The sequence below is a fragment of the Hibiscus syriacus genome, unplaced genomic scaffold (genome assembly GCF_006381635.1).
Source record: "Hibiscus syriacus cultivar Baekdansim isolate YM2019G1 unplaced genomic scaffold, ASM638163v2 tig00006613_pilon, whole genome shotgun sequence".
NCBI lineage: Eukaryota > Viridiplantae > Streptophyta > Magnoliopsida > Malvales > Malvaceae > Hibiscus > Hibiscus syriacus.
The window spans coordinates 129206-153317 of NW_024062103.1; the positions used below are offsets into that span (position 1 = coordinate 129206).

The 24112-nt window shown below is 35.0% G+C and overlaps 3 protein-coding genes and 1 pseudogene across 3 annotated transcripts; 3 read left to right on the top strand and 1 right to left on the bottom strand.

The window, feature by feature from the left end:
* The first annotated feature begins 306 nt into the window (after nucleotides 1-306).
* LOC120200888 (triose phosphate/phosphate translocator, non-green plastid, chloroplastic-like) lies at nucleotides 307-3961 on the top strand. Its single transcript, XM_039201622.1, has 9 exons — nucleotides 307-916; nucleotides 1389-1511; nucleotides 1609-1761; nucleotides 2032-2117; nucleotides 2283-2367; nucleotides 2538-2657; nucleotides 2762-2830; nucleotides 3521-3650; nucleotides 3752-3961. Exons 1-9 carry the CDS (start codon nucleotides 521-523, stop codon nucleotides 3820-3822), a joined length of 1233 nt encoding a protein of 410 aa, XP_039057553.1. The 5' UTR covers nucleotides 307-520; the 3' UTR covers nucleotides 3823-3961.
* A 1037-nt stretch (nucleotides 3962-4998) lies between these two features.
* Nucleotides 4999-6751, bottom strand: LOC120200867 (annotated as a pseudogene).
* A 3060-nt stretch (nucleotides 6752-9811) lies between these two features.
* On the top strand, nucleotides 9812-11104 carry LOC120200868 (pantothenate kinase 2-like). Its single transcript, XM_039201606.1, has 4 exons — nucleotides 9812-9986; nucleotides 10147-10359; nucleotides 10514-10572; nucleotides 10961-11104. Exons 1-4 carry the CDS (start codon nucleotides 9812-9814, stop codon nucleotides 11093-11095), a joined length of 582 nt encoding a protein of 193 aa, XP_039057537.1. The 3' UTR covers nucleotides 11096-11104.
* An 11455-nt stretch (nucleotides 11105-22559) lies between these two features.
* Nucleotides 22560-23888, top strand: LOC120200892 (pantothenate kinase 2-like). Its single transcript, XM_039201624.1, has 3 exons — nucleotides 22560-22650; nucleotides 23154-23236; nucleotides 23777-23888. Exons 1-3 carry the CDS (start codon nucleotides 22561-22563, stop codon nucleotides 23829-23831), a joined length of 228 nt encoding a protein of 75 aa, XP_039057555.1. The 5' UTR covers nucleotide 22560; the 3' UTR covers nucleotides 23832-23888.
* Nucleotides 23889-24112: the final 224 nt, after the last annotated feature.

Below are 24112 nucleotides of genomic sequence, written 5' to 3' on the forward strand. Positions count from 1 at the left end.
TATCACGAATGATTACTAATGACGAACGATGATTAACTGATAACGATAATTAAAAGAGTCAATAATTTTTAATATAATCAAATTGATATGCAAGCTAAAATCTAATGTCTAAAATTAAAATATTTTAAAATTTAATAAAAATTACTACACAAACTACAGTACACATGAAAAAATAAAACATTTTAAAATCTAGTTATAATATAGTACACAAACTAAAGTTAAATAGTATTCGCTGTAGTTTACCTAAAATTAATATATATCCTTTTCTCGTTCATAATGCTTTTATATATATATTTGGATGAATTAAATACGTTTATTAGTAAAACATATTCTGTAATCTGAAAGACTGCGAGTGCGAGGGCTGAGGGAAGTAAAGCAAGCCGCCTCACTTTTCCCACCAACCACACTCCCTCCCTCTCTCTTTTCTCGACGGATTCATCAAAGCTCTTCTCCATTTCCATTCTAAATCCCTTTCTCATTTGTTTCCGCAGATTTCCTCTTTCGTCAAATCAAATCAGCAATGCAAACTGCGGCGTTTTCTCTGTCCTCTCCTTGTTCGATTCCTTCTCTGAAACCGCGTAAATTCGCTTCTACTGCTGGATTTGATCCTATTCGCGTTTCCTGTTCCTCCTCCGTTACCAAACGCCACGATCGTTTTGCTTCAACCCATGCCGTTTCCGCCAGTTCTTTGCCTAATCGATCCTGGCCTCTCTCTTCCTCCTCATCCTTGTCGCTCAGGCCTTGGAACCTTGTTCCTTCCGATTCAGGACCGGATCGCTTCGAAGTTAGTGCCACGGCGGCGGAGAGTGCCGGTGAAGGCGAGAAGTCAGGTAGCTTGGCGAAGACATTGGAGCTTGGATTGTTGTTTGGATTGTGGTACCTCTTTAACATCTACTTCAACATCTACAACAAACAGGTTTCACTCTCTTTCATTGTTCTTTCTAAAAATCTTCGGTTTCCTGTTTCTTGTTTTAAGATCTAATGTCTCGTTTCAATTTTCTTTGTTATTTTAACTGACTTCCGTTTAGAAACCAGGTTATTGGAGAAATATTTCAGCGATTTTCTTACAAATAAAACTGTAAAAGGACATTAATGTTCAGCGAAGTCTTCAGAATCAAAGGAAAAAAAGTTGCAAATGGTTGCAAGGCGCAAATAATATTTTGAAGAATTAACGAAAAAAGAAGAAGAGAGTAAACTGTTTTGGAGAAAATATATGTAACTGTAATATATCTTAATGATGTGGGAAACTAGTGGTGCATGCTGGTTATTTGTTCATTTTTAAGAATTACAGTGTGAATCTCAAACATCAATATTCGATAAACAAGACGGAATCTTAGAGTATAATTTAAGAGAATGAACTGTTATTGAATCTGTTTCTTTGTTAACAGGTTCTTAAGGTCTACCATTACCCTGTAACTGTCACTGTCATTCAGTTTGCTGTTGGGACTGTACTTGTTGCCCTGATGTGGACTTTAAACTTGTATAAGAGGCCGAAAATCACTGGTGCACAGGTATTAAGAAAAAAACATTTTGGCGCAAATAGTGAATCTATTGGGATTGTTGATTCCTTTCTGGTTTGATACTAATTTTTGAATTGTTCATTCACAGCTAGCAGTAATTCTGCCACTTGCAGTGGTGCATACCTTGGGCAACCTCTTTACGAATATGAGTCTAGGAAAAGTGGCCGTTTCTTTCACTCACACAATTAAAGCTATGGAGCCATTCTTCTCAGTTGTGCTGTCTGCAATGCTTTTAGGAGAGGTGATTTCTTGTTTAGTTATTATTATTATTATTTTTTGTTCACGTTTTCATAATTATAGTTTATCTATAAATTCTTTTTCGAGTTTCCTCTTTTATTTCTTTAATATCTCTTGAAGTTTTTCACAGTGATGTTTTCTTTGCAAGAGCGATTATTGTGCCTATTTGAAATTCTTTTTGTGTGAAAACTGATGCAATTTCTTTCATTTTTTTGGGACTAATAATTCAATTTCATGTTGACTCTAACTTGAGTATGATATTTTGCTGTTACAGCTGCCAACTCCTTGGGTAGTTGGTTCTCTTGTACCTATTGTAGGAGGAGTTGTACTTGCATCTGTTACAGAGGCCTCATTCAATTGGTAAGAATTGTACATGCTAGCATGTACTATCTTTATAAAACTTCAGAAAGTTTTCTTTTTCTTGCGTTCCATTTCTGATTTTGATGCAGATATCTTGATAGCAAATACTTGACCTGGTTACTTTATATCATTCTAATATAACCTTCTTCTTTTTTACCTATAAAGGGCTGGATTTTGGAGTGCAATGGCTTCCAATTTAACAAATCAATCCCGTAACGTTCTTAGCAAAAAAGTTATGGTTAAGAAAGAGGTAATTTTACTTTTTGATCTCTGTTATCGGACACTATGGTGATAACATTTATTGGAGTGTAAATTCTGTCTCCCTGATTGATTCGCTGCAGAGTGATCTCTCTGTATTGAAAATCTAATTTTGGAGTTGACTTTCGTATTGACACATAACAAGCAGTTATTATGTGACAGGATTCTATGGACAACATTACCCTCTTCTCAATAATAACAATTATGTCCTTTTTCTTGCTAGCCCCTGTGGCTATCTTCATGGAAGGCATAAAATTTACCCCTGCCTACTTGCAATCTGCGGTGAGTGTTCTTGATGAGCTGAGTTGCTACAGGTGCCCTGATTTCACTTTTGAAAATTCTCTCCATTTCCTTGTAATGTGCTGCACTTTTATCTTGTCTAACAGGGTTTGAATGTTAAAGAAGTTGCTGTAAGATCTTTGCTTGCTGCTCTTTCCTTCCACGCCTATCAGCAGGTGAGAATTTTTGCTGTTGATGGTTTTTCATGATCCTTAAGAATCAAATGCATGGATTCAAAATCACTTCATAGTGATGCAAGTGTGAAGAATGAACTAAAAATGGGACAAGGCATGAGATTTATTAGGTCAAGTTTGGGAGGTTTCTTGTTGAACATAATGAAGTAAATTAAATTTGGAAAACAAAATTCATGGATTGAAATATCATGGGATATATATATATATATATATATATATATATATATATGAAATTTCAAAAACTTTGTATATGTTTTGATGACTTATTTAAATGGACATCTTTACTGAAAGTCCTAACAAAGATTCACAGTTTGATACATATATAAAATTTTATGCCTAAAAGTTACTTTGATTAACTTTTTGAATATTATTGATCTTGAAATTGAACTCTATTGATCTATGTGATTCAGTAATTTAATTTCGGCATAATCAAATTTATTGACGAACCATATTGAAGTATTTGGCTTAAGAGAGATTGAGAAAATGATGGATCTAAGGAAGTGCAGTGGTTATGTTGAATGTCTGAATTGTCTTTTCCTTTTATTCTCCTCCTTTATGAAAGTAATGTAAGTTATGTCAAACCGTTCTAAATGCAGCCTTAAATCTATTATTTAGTGCAGTAATGCTCAATGCAAAGGTGATTAGTGTTTGATCTAAAACTATGAAATGCAGGTTTCATATATGATACTGCAAAGGGTATCCCCTGTTACTCATTCTGTGGGCAACTGTGTGAAGCGGGTGGTGGTTATTGTCAGCTCTGTTATTTTCTTTAAGACACCTGTCTCACCGATCAATGCACTTGGTAAATTTTCATTCTGATAATAAATTATCGAAAATTGTTTCTGTTTAGAGTTTTGTTTTCCGTGCCTCGTTAATGGATCTTATTATGATGATTTTTTACAGGCACCGGAATTGCTCTTGCTGGAGTTTTCCTGTATTCTAGGGTGAAGCGCATCAAGGCAAAGGCAGCATAATGGTTTTGCCTATAAATACGAGTTTAATGCTCTAGATTGAAGGACTTGTTTGTAGTTTAGGCAGAACATAATTTTGGTTTTTGTTTACGTGTTTGGATTTGCTGATTGTTTTGACACATGAACTTTATTCGAAGAGTCATTGCCATTCAGATAAGCTGGTTCTTATAGTTGCTTTCAAGATGTCCTTTTACTTTTAAAGAAGGGTAAATTACAAATTTAATAACTGAATTTTACCATCATATTTTACTCATTGTATTTTAAAACTTTTAAACTTAATAATTGAACTTTATACATTGAATTTTTATGGTCACTCCACCATTGACTTTATAACCGCGTTATGACTTGGCTTTTCATGTTTAAATTCTGTTGTTGGATATCCTTTACAGCTCAGCCAAGGGCCGACTCATCTGGTCTTTGCGGTCCATAACGAAAAAACCATAAGTGAAGCAAAGCTATGGTTTTTCAATTAGAAACTAAAAGCGAATAATCAAAGTTGAGAGTTTTGATAAATGATGCAAAAGAAAAAAAAAATGGTTTTTCAATGTGAAAGCTTTCTCACCTTGAAATACTTCGATTATTAACGGTATAAAAATAAATGTGATTTTTTAAAGGTAAAATAAATGTGAACTTTTTTTCATGAAACTAATTTAATTAATTTTTCATGAGGAAATATTTGATATATTAACAGTATAATGAATTTCATGTCTTACCAGTTAATCACAATATATCATATTACTAAAGTAAAAAAAACATATTAAATAAATAATCACAAATTCGTGTTTTATTATTAAAGTAGAGATGATGGTTGAATTGCCTCGCATGAACTGAAGTTTATATGCATTTATTTGTTTTATAAACAATTTGACCATAGCTGTAGAGTGTCATGAATATAGGTGGTCTTAGTATTGTTGTGTTGTGGTTTTAATGAGTGCAGATAGTATTTGATGACAGGTTAGTTGTTATTGTACTGCACCATTGGTAAAGCTGTTAGTAGTTGATTAGAAGGGTTAAAATTTGTTTTAGTTTACGGTTGTTGATAGCAACTGTTTCTTGTATATAGTGTGGTCTGTTTTAAAGATATTAATTAATAGAGAGCATGGCCTCTCTTCCTTTATTTGTACGTCTTCTTCTGGCATATCATGACATACATATTTCTTCTCCATCCAAGAAATAGTATTAGAATTGACGATGGGGTGAGATCATTTCCACCAAGTCCAGCTCCTGGTCAGCAGTGGGTATTTGATGAAGCAGAGAGTCAATAGTGCAGCTGTCTTGAAGCAGTTTCTCATCAAAGGAGAATTCATATTGTGGGAACAAACGGTCAGTGTTTTGGGTTGAGCGCACCTCTCAGTGCTAGATATTTTTGGGGTGGACTCCAAGTTTAAGCTCTTGATTTATTCCTGCAAGATGGAGCCTCTGGAACGACATTTCCTCTTTGGAAATTGCCTTCTTTTGGTTGCATTCCAGTGGTTTTTGATGGAGTTTTCTGTTCTTCCTGGGAACCTCTTGGCAATTTCCGCCCATTTGTTTCCTATTTCCATATGGGACTGTATTAGCACCTTGTCCTCCTCCTCCACACCCTGCACCAATCAACAATATGTACATCAATACATGCATGCATGCACTCACAAGGTCATAATTAATAGAGAAAATCGCCTCAGTGACCAAAAATGCCTTATAATATACGATTTTAACCAATTTTTTTTGGATTTGCCAAAATGACCAACAAAATCGCAATGCGATCTGTAATTCGCAACGCGATTTTCAGTATCGCAAATTCGCGTTGCATTTCGCGTTGCGTTTCGCGTTGCGATAGTTGAAAATCGCGTTGCGATAGTCTACAGTGTCATTGCGATTTTCCATTTCGCGTTGCGATAGTCTACAGTGTCGTTGCGATTTTCCATATCGCGTTGCGATAGTCTACAGTGTCGTTGCGATTTTCCATCTCGCGTTGCGAGAGTGTACAGTACACTCTCGCAACGCGAGATGGAAAATCGCAACGATACTGTACACTATCGCAACGCGAAATGGAAAATCACAACGACACTGTAGACTATCGCAACGCAAAAAGGAAAATCGCAACGCGATTTTCAACTATCGCAACGCGAAATACAACGCGAATTTGCGATACTGGAGATCGCGTTGCGAATTAGAGATCGCATTGTGATTTTGTTGGTCATTTTGGCAAATCCAAAAAAAGTTGGTTAAAATCGTATATTATAAGGTATTTTTGGTCATTGAGGCGATTTTCTCTAATTAATATTGTTAAACCTTGATGTGTGGCCTTAGATGATTGTGCCATCTCTCTCTGCATTGCTTTCCTATTCGTCCAGGCAACATCTGAGCAATATGAGACCATTTCCTCACTCCATACTGTTCAACCAACTGAATCAACACCCTGTTCATGCATGCCATAAGATTTCATGGATCAACAACAAAAAAAATGGAGAGAAACAAAAATCCATTTATATAACCTGTCTTCTTCCATTGTCCATTGTCCCTTCACTAAATTTGACTTCCTACGACCTTTCCAATTAGCCAATACCCTCTTCTTGTTGTTGTAGTAACCACTTTCATCCACCACCAAAAAATCAAAGGGCATAATAACGTCACTGCTCGAGTTCCTCTGTTGAAAGAGGTTCACACACCCCAAGTTGTCCATAAGCTGTCCATGTCCCGCAGCAGCCAACGGCTTACACTCGGACAAATCGGCATTGTTCACGGAGCAACTGTAAGGGAATGCATCGTATAGGAAAACATGGTTTGAAGACGATGTGCCGTTGACGTAACCATGATCTAAATGGTCAAAGTCTTGCAGATAATAATCCTTGGAGGATGAAGATGGGCCTTCAAAGGGTTTTAGACAGTTGTCAGACAACAACATCGGCTGCTGGCCTTGAGGGGACATGTTTTCCGGATCAAACTCCATCCAGGACTTTCTTTACGTATTGGCCGTGTCTTGTTAGCTTTGGGTTCCTTCATAAGTGATAGGGAAGCGGTGACGGATTGATGAACGTTGTTCTTGTTGAAGAATCAAATCTAGAAAAGATCTAGACTCGATGAAGAACAATAAGGGATGAATGGGGAAGGTGGCGGCAATAGCTAGAGTTTTTTAGAGTTTCTTTTTTGTGCTGGAAACAAGATAAGAAATAAGATTAAAACAAGATAAATAAAAAATTAAGGAATTGAAAATAAAGAAAAATAACCAAGAAATCAAAAGATCTCTCTTATGAAAGTGAACGGTAAAGATGATTGATGGCGTGGATGGATATGTGGAAAATCGATAGATAATGTCCTATCGAGCCCTCCTAGTCGCAATGAAAAGGCAAACACGATAATATGGCTCTAACCAACCCTCCTAGTCACAATGAAAAGGCAAATTGGAGTGTGAAGATTAATCTCCCTTACAAGAACTTGAAAGAACTCCAGGAGAAGAAACTTCGAAGGCACAAGGCAATCAACACTTGCAAAAACGAACTCTCGTTGTATTATTAATCAAAGAAATTTTGAATTGCAAAGTTGAATGAAGCCTCCTTTATATAGGGGCTGAGTTCTAAAGGTCCTAAATAATTAATGAATAAAATAATAATAAACTAAACATGTCTTAACTCTAATTTCTAATAAAATAATAATAATTAAAAATAATATTTTATCCCAACCTTAATTCCTAATAAAATAATAAATCTAATCCTAAAAGATAATGCATCATCCTATATTAAGTTATATTACAAATAATCAATAAAAATATTGAAAATTCGTAATATTTACAAAATCTCGTATTAATCCCATATAGGATTTTCTGCATGCACCGTCTTCAGTAAAATAGCCATATCATGAGTTCTCGATATCGGATTGATGCGATTAAAGAACCGTTGGAAAGATAAGAGACAGACAGTCGTATCTTCAGAAGACATCTTGAATAAATAAGATCATGATCCCATTCAAAAAGTCATCGTAAGTCTGCTTCTGTTCTGATCTTCTTTTTCAATGCTTGGACGAGTGAATCATTTGGAAGAGTCATTACTTCTTCCTTTGATGTGAGCCTTGTGATGCATGTATCATCCTCCCTTTCTTCAAAAAGATTCGACCTCGAATCTGAAACATTAAAGAGAGCAACATTAGAATCGTTTAATGATTCATTCACATTATACTTATCGAATAGATATGCTTTGAATCTTCAAGACTTTGTTCTTCTAATAGGTTCGAGTAGAAACATTAGTCCAAAGAAGCATGTATTATGGACTCTGGTGCATGTATCATTTTCAAGAAATTCGACAAGATCCTAGATCGAATTTGCCGATGAAACTTGAAGAATGTATTTGAAGGCTCTAATGAACTCCGATTTGGGTGAATTTTGGACTGGAGATTTATATTAGGATGAATATGATATCTGGAGAAAATCAGCCCTAAATACCTTCGTTTGTAATTTTTTTTGAAATTTTGGATTTTTTTTGTAAAAAATAGCAAACTAACTAGAAGGATTTGAATCTAAATTAAAATTAAATAAAAAGAACCTGAAACGATGAATCTTCTCTAGACTAGCTCCGTTGGGATACCTTGACAGTTTTGTGTGCAAGAACAAGCAAGATTGTTTGCTTCTTTCCAAGAATCGGCCCAAATCTGATACCCATTGATAGGGAAGCGGTGGCGGATTGATGAACGTTGCTCTTGTTGAAAAATCAAACCTAGAAAAGATCTAGACTCGATGAAGAACAATAAGGGATGAATGAGGAAGGTGGCGGCAATATTTAGGGTTCTTTAGGGTTTCTTTTTTGTGCTGGAAACAATATAAGAAATAAGATTAAAACAAGATAAATAAAAAATAAAGGAATTGAAAATAAAGAAAAATAACCAAGAAATCAAAAGATCTCCCTTATGAAAGTGAACGGTAAAGATGATTGATGGCGTAGATGGATATGTGGAAAATCGATAGATAATGTCCTATCGAGCCCTCCTAGTCGCAATGAAAAGGCAAACACGATAATATGGCTCTAACCAACCCTCCTAGTCACAATGAAAAGGCAAATTGGAGTGTGAAGATTAATCTCCCTCACAAGAACTTGAAAGAACTCCAGGAGAAGAAACTTCGAAGGCACAAGGCAATCAACACTTGCAAAAACGAACTCTCGTTGTATTATTAATCAAAGAAATTTTGAATTGCAAAGTTGAATGAAGCCTCCTTTATATAGGGGCTGAGTTCTAAAGGTCCTAAATAATTAATGAATAAAATAATAATAAACTAAACATGTCTTAACTAATTTCTAATAAAATAATAATAATTAAAAATAATATTTTTATCCCACCTTAATTCCTAATAAAATAATAAATCTAATCCTAAAAGATAATCATCCTATATTAAGTTATATTACAAATAATCAATAAAAATATTGAAATTCGTAATATTTACAAAAATCCGTATAATCCCGTATAGGATTTTCTGCATGCACCGTCTTCGGTAAAATAGTCATATCTTGAGTTCCCGATATCGGATTGATGCGATTCAAGAACCGTTGGAAAGATAAGAGACAGACGGTCGTATATACAGAAGACATCTTGACTAAATAAGATCAGGATCCCATTCAAAAAGTCATCGTAAGTCTGCTTCTGTTCTGATCTTCTTTTCCAATGCTTGGACGTGGATCATTTGGAAGAGTTATTACTTCTTCCTTTGATGTGAGCCTTGTGAGCATGTAGGAAAATCATGTAAAACAGTAACGCGAAGTATTGGGAAACTTGAATTAAATACTAAAACAATTAATGACCTTTAAATATTTTCTTTTTTAACCATTAACTGCACGTTTTTATAACCTTCCCTTTTACATTCTTTCTTTGCAGTAAATATTATTTATTGAGATAATTATACAATATTTTATATTTGATAGATTAGTTATGTAGAATTCTATATAAATTACAAGTCAAATGCTAACCAATTAAAATGGAGACTGTTCATTTAAAAATAAGTTTTAATTTTATCATCTTTGCAGTAAAAATGGCGACTGTCAAGCCATGCTTCCTTGAAAGCAACTTCTCCGGTAACGACTGCATTGCCTTGTGCTGTCAGATGCAGCCATGCTTCCTTGATTCCTGCATTGCTCTTTTCTGTTTCTTGGAGAAATCCTTCTTACCTGCTTTTGATTCCTGCATTTTAACTTCTTTTGATATGAGTTAAGATGTGAATTAAAGGTTCATACTGTGTCAGCGGTAGCTCTGCATGTTGGTTCTGTTCTTTTCTTCCTGCTAAGCATACTAGCAATGGTTACCTAGAAAGAATATATTTGTGGCCACTTTTAGTGCGTTCAAAACTTCAAACATCTTCTTTTTCAGGTTCTCTTATTAAGTTGGTCTATTTTTCAAGACATGAAGACCAATCGGTTGAGTATACGAGGAAGAAAACTGTCAAGGAAAGATTGGGTATTTCAAATGGTAACAGGAGAAGTTATCCTGTTCTTGGTGGGTGGCTTCACTTTGTGAAGTTTGAAATAAGCAAACTGAATGAGTGCTTGGATTTTATTTCTTCCAAGCAGCTTCACTGTGGCAGTATATATTCTTATTTCTTTCCCTTTCATTTTTCATTGATCCATCTTCTGTCTTACTAGAAGTTTGAGATTGCACATGATGATAACATCAGTTTTTTGGCTTTCTCAACCTTCATCAATATTTATGTTCAGCTGTTCTATTTTCTTCTGAATAGGAATTGATTCCCATCATTGGAATTCTGAGGCCCCTGCCAACGAAAATGCAGTTATCAAGGTAATTGCACTTACGACTTCATAGTTTTTTACATTATAATTTTGTGGAAATTGGAACAGATTTATATTGTATGTCGAGGAAGATCCTGTATTAAAACTTTGAAGTAATTTTCTTTGGAAGAAACGCCAATATGAAAGTTATGCTAGTTCTTAGCTTTTTTATTTCTTTATCCCGATGAAGCAGTGTATGACTGCTCTTAAGCTGCTTCCTTTTGTTTTCCTCTTCGTACAAAACACCATCGCATAGATTCTAAGTTTAGGTCTTTATCTGGCCTGGCCTAAGTACTTGACCATTCATTTCCCCAATATTTAACAATCTTGTTTCATCAATTGCTTCAAATTTATACTTTTATGAATGCATACTTCTAACAAGTTGTGTTTTTGAGAAGGCCACAGGGGGTTGGGCATACAAGTTTGCAGGCCTCTTTAAAGAAAGGCTCGGGGTCAGTATCGAGAAAGAAGATGAAATGGATTGTCTTGTCGCAGGGGAAAATTTCTTACTTAAGGTCAAATCTTCATCATAATTTCATTTTGATCTTCTATTAACTAAACATGCAAAGAAATCCTTATGTCTGTAAATCTGGTATATGTAACTGAGCAAGCTATTCATCATGAAGCTTCAAACACACGGAGGGTCACAAAGAGTTTGTGCTGATTGACCACAATGATCTGTTCCCCAATCTCCTTGTTAATATTGGATCTGGTGTTAGCATAATAAATGTATTTTCTATCCTTTTTTTTTGCCCTCATTTTCCAATCTGCTTGAGAATGAGACATGAGCTTGACTAGAGTATAAAACAATCAACACTCCTCATTCTCCAAGGAGGGCCTGTTTACCCAGTTTACTCCCATAACCATTGATCTATCAGATCACAAAGAGCTAGAGTAAGTATGTACTTCCAGTATGATGCTTAATACTTATTATTCTAGAAGCCCTAAGAAGAGTGTTGAAAGTCAAATGCACTTTTGGTGCATTGTGAAAAAAAGGGGTAGGCACCGAATATACAATGTCAAAATTAGGCGCAACAATTGGCATCAGAGTCAGATTAGAGTGTGTAATATCTACTTATTGTCTTTTTGGTTGCCATCAAAAGGTGGATCCTCCAACATAAGAAAGTAAGAAGGTATTACCCATTCTTTGAAGGTTCCAGAGAACTATTCACGATAGTGAAATAGTGGGAGTTATCCGTAATAGAAGCTATGACAACGAAATTTGATATTGAAAAATTCAATGAGAGAAATTTCTCATTGTGGAAATTGAAGATGAAGGCCATCCTAAGGAAAGACGGTTGTCTAGCAGTTATCAGTGAAAGGCCGATGGATTTCACAGATGACAACAAATGGATCGAAATAGACGAGAATGCTATGAAAAACTTTCATCTAGCATTAGCAGATGAAGTATTGTCAAGCATCGAGGAGAAGAAGGCAGCTAAGGAGATATGAGATCATCTCACCAAATTGTACGAGGCTATATCGTTGCACAATAAAATTTTCCTTAAGAGAAAATTGTACACTCTCCAGATGCCAGAATCTACTTCAGTGACGGAGCACTTAAACACGTTGAACACTTTATTTTCTCATCTTACATCCTTAAGATGTACAATAGGAGAACAAGAATGGGTTGAACTTATACTTCAAAGTCTACCTGATTCGTATGATCAACTCATCATCAACTTGACAAACAATAATGTCACAAGTCTAGTCTTCGATGACGTTACAACTGCTGTTCTACATGAAGAAAATCAGTGCAAGAACTAGGAAGACAGACAAGTAAATTTGCAACAAGCAGAAGCGTTGACAATGATGAGAGGGAGATCAACGGAACGTGGCCAAAGCAGCAGTCACAAACATGGTAGATCGAAGTCGAGAAGCAAGAAGAATTTAAAGTGCTACAACTGTGAAAGAAGAGTCACTTGAAGAAGGATTGTTGGAGTCTAAATAAAAACTCCAATCCACAAGACAATACCGCAAACACTTTAGATGATGGAGATGTTCTATGTTGTGAAGCGCCAACCACCGTGGAAGGCAAAAAAAGATTTGTAGATATATGACTCATTGATTCGGGAGCAACATATCACATGACCTCAAGAAGAGAATGGTTCTATCATTATGAACCTGTCTCAGGAGGATCTGTGTATAGTTACAATGATCATGCCTTAGAGATCATTGGCGTTGGAACCATCAAATTGAATATGTATGATGAAACAATTAATATTGTTCGAGATGTGCGGCACGTGAAAGGCCTGAAGAAAAATTTATTATCCCACGGATTGATGGATAATAAAGCAAGCAAGATTGAAACACAAAAAGGAATCATGAAGGTGTTCCGTGGAGCGCTTGTGGTGATGAAAGGCGAAAATATAGCAGCAAACTTGTACATATTGAAAAGAGAGACTTTGCTAGAAGCAGAAGCCTCTGTTGCCTCATGTAGTTCAGATTCTGCAATGCTATGATATCAGAAACTTAGACACATGTCAGAACAATGAATGAAAGTCCATGTGGAGCAAAAGCTACTTCCAGGCTTAACGAATATATCACTTACTTTGTGTGAGCATTGCATAACAAGTAAACAACACCGGTTGAAATTCAACACGTCAAATTCTAGAGGCAAAAGTGTTCTAGAATTGGTTCACTCTGACGTATGGCAAGCACCAGTTATATCCCTAGGCGGAGCAAAATACTTTGTCTTATTTATTGATAACTACTCCAGGAGATGTTGGGTGTACCCTATTAAGAATAAGTCAGATGTGTTTTCAACTTTCAAAAACTTCAAAGCATGGGTGAAACTTGATTATAGAAATAAGATCAAGTGTTTCAGAACAAATAATAGAGGAGAATACACAAGTGAAAAATTTGATGACTTTTGTAGGAAAGAATGCATCAAAAGACAGTTCACAGTGGCAAACACTCCTCAACAAAATGGAGTGGCAGAGCGGATGAATAGAACCTTGTTAGAAAGAACAAGAGCAATGTTGAGGGATGCATGCCTAGAAAAATCATTTTGGGCAGAAACAGTTAATACCGCCTGTTATTTGGTGAATCAAGCTCCATCAACTATAATAGAACTGAAGACACCAATGGAGATGTGGACTGGTAAACCAGTTGATTATTCAAACCTCCATGTATTTGGAAGTATTGTGTACATGATGTACAACTCCCAAGAAATTTCAAAGTTGGATCCAAAATCCAGGAAATGTAAATTCTTGGGATATGATGATGGAGTAAAGAGGTATCGCTTGTGGGATCCCACTGCCCAAAAAGTGATCATTAGCAGGGATGTTATCTTTGTAGAAGATAAGCTACAAAGAAAAGAAGAAGATGGTAGCACTGAAAAGTCAGAGACTACATAGATACATGTGGAAAAGAAGGTTGAACAAGGAGATTCTTCTAAAGCAAAACCAGTACATAATGAACAAGAACTAGAGAGTTCTGAAGCTCCAACAACTCGTCAATCAGATCGTGTGAGAATACGTCCCAATTGGTACTGAGATTATTTTATAGAAGGAAATATTGCATACTGCCTTTTAACAGAGGACGGAGAGCCATCAACATACCAGGAGGCAATAAACAACTCAGATGCCACTACCACAAGGAAGGAAGCCAATTGGTAACAAATGGGTCTTCAAAATCAAGCGAAATGGTGACGATCAAGTTGAGAGGTATCGTGCAAGAATGGTGGTCAAAGGATATGCTCAAAAAGAAGGTATTGATTTCAATGAAATCTTTTCTCCTGTGGTTTGACTAATAACCGTTCTAGTAGTCTTGGCAATGCGTGCTACATTTAACTTACATCTAGAGCAGCTAGATGTTAAAACAACTTTTCTTTATGGAAATCTTGAAGAAGAAATTTATATGCTCTAGCTTGAAGGTTTTGAAGAAAAAGAAAAGAAGAACTTGGTTTGCAGGTTGAATAAATCTTTGTACGGTCTAAAGCAGGCGCCAATGTGTTGGTATAAGAGATTTGATTCATTCATTATGTGCCTTGGATACAACAGACTTAATGCAGGCTCTTGTGCTTATTTCAAGAGGTTTGGTTATAACGATTTTGTTATATTGCCGATGTATTTGGATGACATGTTGGTTGCAGGACCCAACAAAGATCATATTGAAGAATTGAAGGCAAAATTGGCTAGGGAATTTGAAATGAAGGACTTGGGATCAACAAACATTATTCTAGGGATGCAAATCACTGAGACAAAAGTAATAGGAAGATTTGGCTTTCACAAAAGAATTACTTGAGGAAGATCCAATTTATACCCCTCTTCCTATTAACTTCAAGTTATCATCCAGTATGAGTCCTATCAGTGAAGAAGAGAGGATGGAGATGTCTCGAGTACCGTATGCATCGGCAGTGAGAAGTTTAATGTTCACTATTATATGCACAAGACCAGACATTGCATAAGCAGTGGAGTGGTTAGTCGGTACATAGCAAATCCAGACAAAGAGCATTGGAATACTGTAAAGAGGATCCTTGTTGCAATTTTCGGAAGCTCGATTCGACAACCGAAACGGTTTGCAAAGAGGGGTCGGAACGGTTTTTGAGTTTAGGGAGTAAGGAGATTGAAAGATAGAAAATTGCACAGTGATTTAGAGTGGTTCAACTTTCTAAACCAAAGTCAACGTCCACTACCTTAGCTCCTCACCAAGGATTTTCCAACAAATTCACTAATTTGTTCTTTCTTTCGAGGACAAAGAGATAATCTTACAACTCCCTAGTTTTTCTTGGCTAAACTAGAACCTTTCCCTAGCTTTTACACGGGATAAGCTAGAACATTTCCCCTTTACAAAAAGATAAAATAAGTAAACAAGAAAACCTCTCTAAGGTAGGTGTTTACAAGTTGAGCTCACAAGAACAAAATATTTACAAGAGAATGATAAAATAAGATTGAAAAACTATTCTCTTGTGTTTGATTGCTTGGATAGTTGTTATCTTGCTTCTTCAAGTGTCCTTAGCTTGTATTTATAGCTTGGAATGTGTTTTATGTTGTATATAGCCGTTGGGCATGTTTTGGAGCCGTTTGGGGATGATTTTTCTACTCAAAAAAGCTGCCCATAACATGGTGCATCGGTGCACTATCATGGTGCATCGATACCCCTTCATTAAATTCAAATAAACTAGTCGTTGCAGCCTTCGTGCATGGATGCACAACATGAGGCATCGATGCACTAATTGCATTCGGTGTTTGAGTGCATGGATGCACTGCATGATGCATCGATGCACTAGTACAGGTGCATGGATGCACTGCAGGGATGCATGGATGCACTTTGACACCCTTTAGCATTTTGGCTCAAATCCGAATTTAATGGACTTTGAATTATTTTTGAAACCTTTTAAAACTTTGAATAAATTCAAATAAGTCCAAAAACATTTTGTAAATTCAATTCAAGTCCAAAAACCATTTTGCCTTAAATTTGTTATATCGAAACATAATTCAACAATCTCCCCCTTTTTGATATAACAAAACATTTGAAAAATTGTTTTTGGCAAAACTCCCCCTTAATAAAATGTTTAATGAAAAAGATATCAATTGTTAACAAAATGATATCAAAATATATGAAAATGTTAAGCTCCCCCTTTTTCATTAAGAAATTGAATTTTTAAACCAAACTTCTCCCCCTTTTTGTTATATCAAGAATAATTCAATCTTTGAAGTTCAAAATAACTTTGGAGAGTAAGTAGTAAAATTGACATTTTAAAAATCATTTAAAAAAATCAAAGCTCCCCCTCAATAAATGCATTCCAAATAAAATTATGCTTTTAGGATCTTGACACTAAAACAAAATTGAATTTCAACAAAGAATAACAAACATGTTAGTAGCACATGAAATTCAATACATCCAAGTCTAAAATACTTTATGCAATATCAATTATTGAAATTAAATGCATATGCATAAAGTTTTCCAAAAATGTTATGCATTTGAAAATTTTGATAACAATTGTTAGAGAGATATAATTTTCATTTAAACCACATGCATAAACATTTAAATTTAGGTCGAAAATTTTAAAATTTATAAAATCAAAATTTTTGAAAAGTTGATATCAATTGTTAGAGAGATATCATTTGCATTAAAACCAATTTTGACCAAAATTTTATTATGATGAACTAAAAATTCTTAAAAATTAATATAACTTTAAAATTTTCACCATAATCATCTTTTCAACATACATGAGATTAAAACAATGATGCATAATCATTTAAACCCAAAACTTATGCATGCTTAAAATCAAATGAGCAACCAAATAACCAAAATTAAAAGAATTAAGCTTAGAGGTTACCCATTCCTTTTCATGTGTGGATAAAACATCTTGAATATCATCATTTTCATCACCATTGCTCCCACACACCTACAAGAGACATTTAAGTAGATTTTGGTATCCAAATTGCTTTGGATCCTTGGACGTTAGTTTCAATGCCCCTTGTTCCTTTACGAATCCACACTTGTCTAATTTTAGAACGTTTTCCTTTCTTCAAAGGACAAGTATGTTCCTTATGACCATGATAATGACAATGTGAGCATATTTTCATTATTGAACTAAATGAATTATTTAAAATGATTTCTTTTTCTTTTGTTAAGCATTCAAGCTTAACTTTTAAATCAAAATTTTCTTTATCAAAACTTTCAATTTTTATTTTTGAAAGCTCTAAATCCTTTTCAAAATTTCATTTTGGCTTTCAAAATCTATTTTTGTTTTCAAAAGAAAATCATTTTCGATTTTAAATTTTGAAATCATTTTCTTATATTTGGAGTTCATGGTCTCAAACTCCGAATATAACCTATTAAAAGCATCTTGTAACTCATCAAATGTATATGAATTAAATTCATTTGAGTTAGAAGATACCTCGGGCTCTTTACAAGCCATTAGAGACATCACCTTTGTTGGTTCTTCTTTCTTGTTTCCATGGATTTCCTCGAGCTTATTCCAAAGCTCCTTGGCACTTGAACATGAAGAAACTCATTCATAGATTTTAGGACCAAATGCACACAACAACATGTGCATGGCCTTGGCATTAAGTTGAGCTTTCTTCCGTTCTTTGTCACTCCTCTTCTTCTCATTCTTCTTTAGAGAAGAGTAGCCGTTCTCGATTATCTCTCATGCATCAAGATCATTGGATTGGATAAATACCTTCATTAATTTCTTCCAATGATGATAGTTGACTCCATTGAAGTATGGAGGTTTGTCGGTTGGTAGGGAGTCTTCATGTGGAACGGGCCGGAGGTGGAAGCCATCTTCTCGGTTGTGTCGGGAATTGGTAGAGCTTCTTCGAGAATCGTCTCAAGGTGGTTAAACCATCATAACGAGTTAGGCTCTGATGCCAATTGTTATGATTTTTGGAAGCTCGATTCGACAACCGAAACGGTTTGCAAAGAGGGGTCGAAACGGTTTTTGAGTTTAGGGAGTAAGGAGATTGAAAGATAGAAAATTGCACAGTGATTTAGAGTGGTTCGACTTTCTAAACCAAAGTCTACGTCCACTACCTTAGCTCCTCACCAAGTATTTTCCAACAAATTCACTACTTTGTTCTTTCTTTTAAGGACAAATAGATAACCTTCCAACTCCCTAGTTTTTACGGGCTAAACTAGAACCTTTCCCTAGCTTTTACACGGGATAAGCTAGAACCTTTCCCCTTTACAAAAGGATAAAATAAGTAAACAAGAAAACCTCTCTAAGGTAGGTGTTTACAAGATTGAGCTCACAAGAACAAAATATTTACAAGAGAATGATTAAATAAGATTGAAAAACTCTTCTCTTGTGTTTTATTGCTTGGATAGTTGTTCTCTTGCTTCTTCAAGTGTCCTTAGCTTGTATTTATAGCTTGGAATGTGTTTGATGTTGTATATAGCCGTTGGGGATGTTTTGGAGCCGTTTGGGGATGATTTTTCTACTCAAAAAGGCTACCCATAACATGGTGCATCGGTGCACTATCATGGTGCATCAATACCCCTTCATTATATTCAAATAAACTAGTCGTTACTAGCCGTTGCAGCCTTTGTGCATGGATGCACAGCAGGATGCATCGATACACAGCCTTGATTCATCGATGCACAGAAGGAAGCATCGATGCACTAATTGCATTCGGTGTTTGAGTGCATGGATGCACTGCATGATGCATCGATGCACTAGTACAGGTGCATGGATGCACTGCAGGGATGCATGGATGCACTACAGGGGTGCATGGATGCACTTTGACACCCTTTAGCATTTTGGCTCAAATCCGAATTGAATGGACTTTGAATTATTTTTTAAACCTTTTAAAACTTTGAATAAATTCAATTAAGTCCAAAAACATTTTTGGAAATTCAATTCAAGTCCAAAAACCATTTTGTCTTAAATTTGTTATATCGAAACATAATTCAACAATCTCCCCCTTTTTGATATAACAAAACATTTGAAAAATTGTTTTTGCAAAACTCCTCCTTAATAAAATGTTTAATGAAAAAGATACCAATTGTTAACAAAATGATATCAAAATATATGAAAATGTTAAGCTCCCCCTTTTTCATTAAGAAATTGAATTTTTTAAACCAAACTTCTCCCCCTTTTTGATATATCAAAAATAATTCAATCTTTGAAGTTCAAAATAACTTTGGAGAGTAAGTAGTAAAATTGACATTTTAAAAATCATTTAAAAAAATCAAAGCTCCCCCTCAATAAATGCATTCCAAATAAAATTATGCTTTTAGGATCTTAACACTTAAACAAAATTGAATTTCAATAAAGAATAACAAACATGTTAGTAGCCCATGAAATTCAATACATCCAAGTCTAAAATACTTTATGCAATATCAATTATTGAAATTAAGTGCACATGCATAAAGTTTTCCAAAAATGTTATGCATTTGAAAATTTTGATATCAATTGTTAGAGAGATATCATTTTCATTTAAACCACATGCATAAACATTTAAATTTAGGTCGAAAATTTTAAAATTTATAAAATCAAAACATTTGAAAAGTTGATATCAATTGTTAGAGATATATCATTTGCATTAAAACCAATTTTGACCAAAATTTTATTATGATGAACTAAAAATTCTTAAAATTAATATAACTTTAAAATGTTCATCATAATCATCTTTTCAACATACATGAGATTAAAACAATGATGCATAATCATTTAAAACCAAAACTCATGCATGCTTAAAATCAAATGAGCAACCAAATAACCAAAATTAAAAGCATTAAGCTTAGAGGTTACCCATTCCTTTTCATGTGTGGATAAAGCATCTTGAATATCATCATTTTCATCACCATTGCTCCCACACACCTACAAGAGGCATTTAAGTAGATTTTGGTATCCAAATTGCTTTGGATCCTTGGACGTTAGTTTCAATGCCCCTTGTTCCTTTAGGAATCCACACTTGTCTAATTTTAAAACATTTTCCTTTCTTCAAAGGACAAGTATGTTCATTATGACCATGATAATGACAATGTGAGCATATTGTCATTATTGAACTAAATGAATTATTTAAAATAATTTCTTTTTCTTTTGTTAAGCATTCAAGCTTAACTTTTAAATCAAAATTTTCTTTTTCAAAACTTTCAATTTTTATTTTTGAAAGCTCTAAATCATTTTTCAAAATTTCATTTTGGCTTTCAAAATCTATTTTTGTTTTCAAAAGAAAATCATTTTCGATTTTCAAATTTGAAATCATTTTCTTATATTTGGAGTTCATGGTCTCAAACTCCGAATATAACCTATTAAAAGCATCTTGTAACTCATCAAACGTATATGAATTAAATTCATTTGAGTTAAAGATATCTCGGGCTCTTCACAAGCCATTAGAGACATCACCTTTATTGGTTCTTCTCTCTTGTTTCCATGGATTTCCTCGAGCTTATTCCAAAGCTCCTTGGCACTTGAACATGAAGAAACTCCTTCATAGATTTCAGGACCAAATGCACACAACATCATGTGCATGGCCTTGGCATTAAGTTGAGTTTTCTTCTGTTCTTTGTCACTCCTCTTCTTCTCATTCTTCTTTAGAGAAGAGTAGTCGTTCTCGATTATCTCTCATGCATCAAGATCATTAGATTGGATGAATACCTTCATCAATTTCTTCCAATGATGATAGTTGACTCCATTGAAGTATGGAGGTTTGTCGGTAGGTAGGGAGTCTTCCATGTGGAACGGGCAGGAGGTGGAAGCCATCTTCTCGGTTGTGTCGAGAATTGGTAGAGCTTCTTCGAGGATCGTCCCAAGGTGGTTAAACCTTCTTAACGAGTTAGGCTCTGATTCCAATTGTTAGGATTTTCGAAAGCTCGATCCGACAACCGAAACGGTTTGTAAAGAGGGGTCAGAACGGTTTTTGAGTTTAGGGAGTAAAGAGATTGAAAGATAGAAAATTGCACAGTGATTTAGAGTGGTTCGACTTTCTAAACCAAAGTCTACGTCCACTAACTTAGCTCATCACCAAGGATTTTCCAACAAATTCACTAATTTGTTCTTTCTTTTGAGGACAAAGAGATAACCTTAAACTCCCTAGTTTTTCCGGGATAAACTAGAACATTTCCCTAGCTTTTACACGGGATAAGCTAGAACCTTTCCCCTTTACAAAAGGATAAAATAAGTAAACAAGAAAACCTCTCTAAGGTAGGTGTTTACAAGATTGAGCTCACAAGAACAAAATATTTACAAGAGAATGATGAAATAAATTTGAAAAACTCTTCTCTTGTGTTTGATTGCTTGGATAGTTGTTCTCTTGCTTCTTCAAGTGTCCTTAGCTTGTATTTATAGCTTGGAATGTGTTTGATGTTGTATATAGTCGTTGGGGATGTTTTGGAGCCGTTTGGGGATGATTTTCTACTCAAAAAGGCTGCCCATAACATGGTGCATCGTGCACTATCATGGTGCATCGATACCCCTTCATTAAATTCAAATAAACTAGCCGTTGCAGCCTTCGTGCATGGATGCACAGCAGGATGCATCGATGCACAACCTTGATGCATCGATGCATAGAAGGATGCATCGATGCACTAATTGCATTCGGTGTTTGAGTGCATGGATGCACTAGTGCATGTGCATGGATGCACTGCAAGGATGCACTGCAGGGGTGCATGGATGCACTTTGACACCCTTTAGCATTTTGGCTGAAATCCGAATTTAATGGACTTTGAATTATTTTTTAAACCTTTTAAAACTTTGAATAAATTCAATTAAGTCCAAAAACATTTTGTAAATTCAATTCAAGTCCAAAAACCATTTTGCCTTAAATTTGTTATATCGAAACATAATTCAACAATCCTGAGATACATCAAAGGGACCTCTAATGTTGCATTATGTTACAGAGGATCAAACTTACTTATCAATGGGTATGTCGATTCTGATTATGCAGGAGATTTGGATAAAAACAAATCTACTACAGGATATGTGTTTAAAGTTGCTGGTGGAGTTGTAAGCTGGGTTTCAAAATTGCAGTCAGCTGTGGCTACATCCACAACAGAGGCAGAATATGTAGCAGCTACACAAGCCAGTAAAGAAGCAACTTGGTTGAAGATGCTATTGGAGGAGCTTGGGCACAATCAAAAGCATGTCTCTTTGTTTTGTGACAGTCAAAGCGCCTGCATCTAGCAAGGAATCCAGCATTTCATTCAAGAACAAAGCACATACGAGTTCAATACCATTTCATTCGTGAAAAGGTGGAAGAAGGGACGGTAGATATACAGAAGATCCATACCAAAGACAACATAGCAGATTTCATGAAGAAGCCGATCAACGCTGATAAATTTACGTGGTGTCGATCCTCTTGTGGCCTGTCAGAGACGTAAGCAACATGATGGTACAAGGTAGAAAGAATGGTGTGAAGATATGATTGTTCCAATCAAATCTTCAAGTGGGAGATTGTTGAAAGTCAAATGCACTTTCGGTACATTGTGAAAAAAAGGGGTAGGCACCGAATATACAATGTCAAAATTAGGCGCAACAAAGAGTGCCTTGCAAAGTAAGATTAAAATAACTTTTACATTTCAAAATACTAATTATGCAAACATGGTTTCTTTGGCTTATTTTTTATATACATGTTACTTCAGGTATTGGTTCACTGTACTTTCTGAGCACTCGCCAGACCTTGTTGATAAGGTAAATATAAACACTATGAGGCATCTAGTATTGCTCTTGGAAGAGCATTTCCTGATTGTGTTCTAAGAAAGGAGTCATTTTCACTGAAAACTTTATTGTTTTCAATGGCTGATGGCATTTTGTTATAACAATAAAAACTTAATGTAAGAATGTGAGTATATAGGTCTGAGGTTTTTGTTATCCTCTCTAGCAATTCTAGATATTATTCAAAGCGTTAAGGGTATCTAAAATTTAAAAATGCTTGAAATGACTTCTATTTTTCATTTTTTATTTTCTTTTAGATTATATAAAAGAACTTCCCTTTTTCTAAAGGGGGAGAAACACGAGAGATAGAAAGAAAGAAAGAAAGAAAGAATAAAGAGAGTTCTCCTCACTTAGTTGGCCATATTAAAATAGCATGAAGTCCAACAAGAAAATTATTTTCTTATTAAATTAGTTTATATAGTTTGAAGTTGGATTTTTATAAACTTGTTCTATAATCTGAGAGTTTGCAAATGTGTTGGGCTGTGGCAAGTGAAGGTGGAACTGATGATGCTAAAAGAAGAGGTGATGCTTTTGCTCGTGCTTTCTCTGCTCATTTGGCTAGGTGACTTACCCTATTGTAACATTTAAACTTTTTCTGGCTTTTAAAGTTGGTTGTTAATTGGTACATATAATCAAACAATAAAGATGGTAAACTATTATTATTGTAGCTGAGGTTCTTTTTTCCCTTTCTATGAGGATTAGTTTAAAACAAGAGAACTTTGGACAAGAACATAATGTCAATAATTGGGAATTAGGTCACTTTGTAATTTTCATATGAGAAATATGTAAATGCCATCTTTACCAGGATGAAGTCCTCGGAGTTAAATAGAGCACCATGGAATGTTCTAATCCATTTAACTGCCATGATTAGGAGAAGGCTTTATTTGAAATTCACTTATTACTGCTAATGTGAATTCTGCTTTGATGATTTGTTGTGTACATGTAAACAGTTGTTAAAGGAATTATGTTTACTGGAAGCTTGTGATACTTGCCCACCCAAATGCAGTTTATTATTGTTTCTAGATTCTGTTGTACTGAAAAAGATTGGAACAAATATAACTTATAATTTTGGATGCTTTTGCATTTACAACCTTTTGAATAGATTGATGGAGGAACCAACTGCTTATGGGAAGTTGGGATTGACCAATCTTTTGTAACCAAGAGAATAGTGCTTGAGGGAGTTTCAGTTTCATGATGCTTATAGAAGCATCAAATCATTTTTAGTACAACTTTCTTGGTAAATGGCAAGCTAAACTAGATGGGTGGTTGTATCTGTTTTTCCATTTATTACTTTGTTTTTGTTTCTTAAAGAGTAATTTTTCATATATTTGTATTTTTTTTTAAAAATATATGGGGAGTGGACCATATTCTTTTTAATGTTAATACTGGTGTGGGTATAAGCCCAATACTGCATTAACAACTTCGATAACCTTTGGGG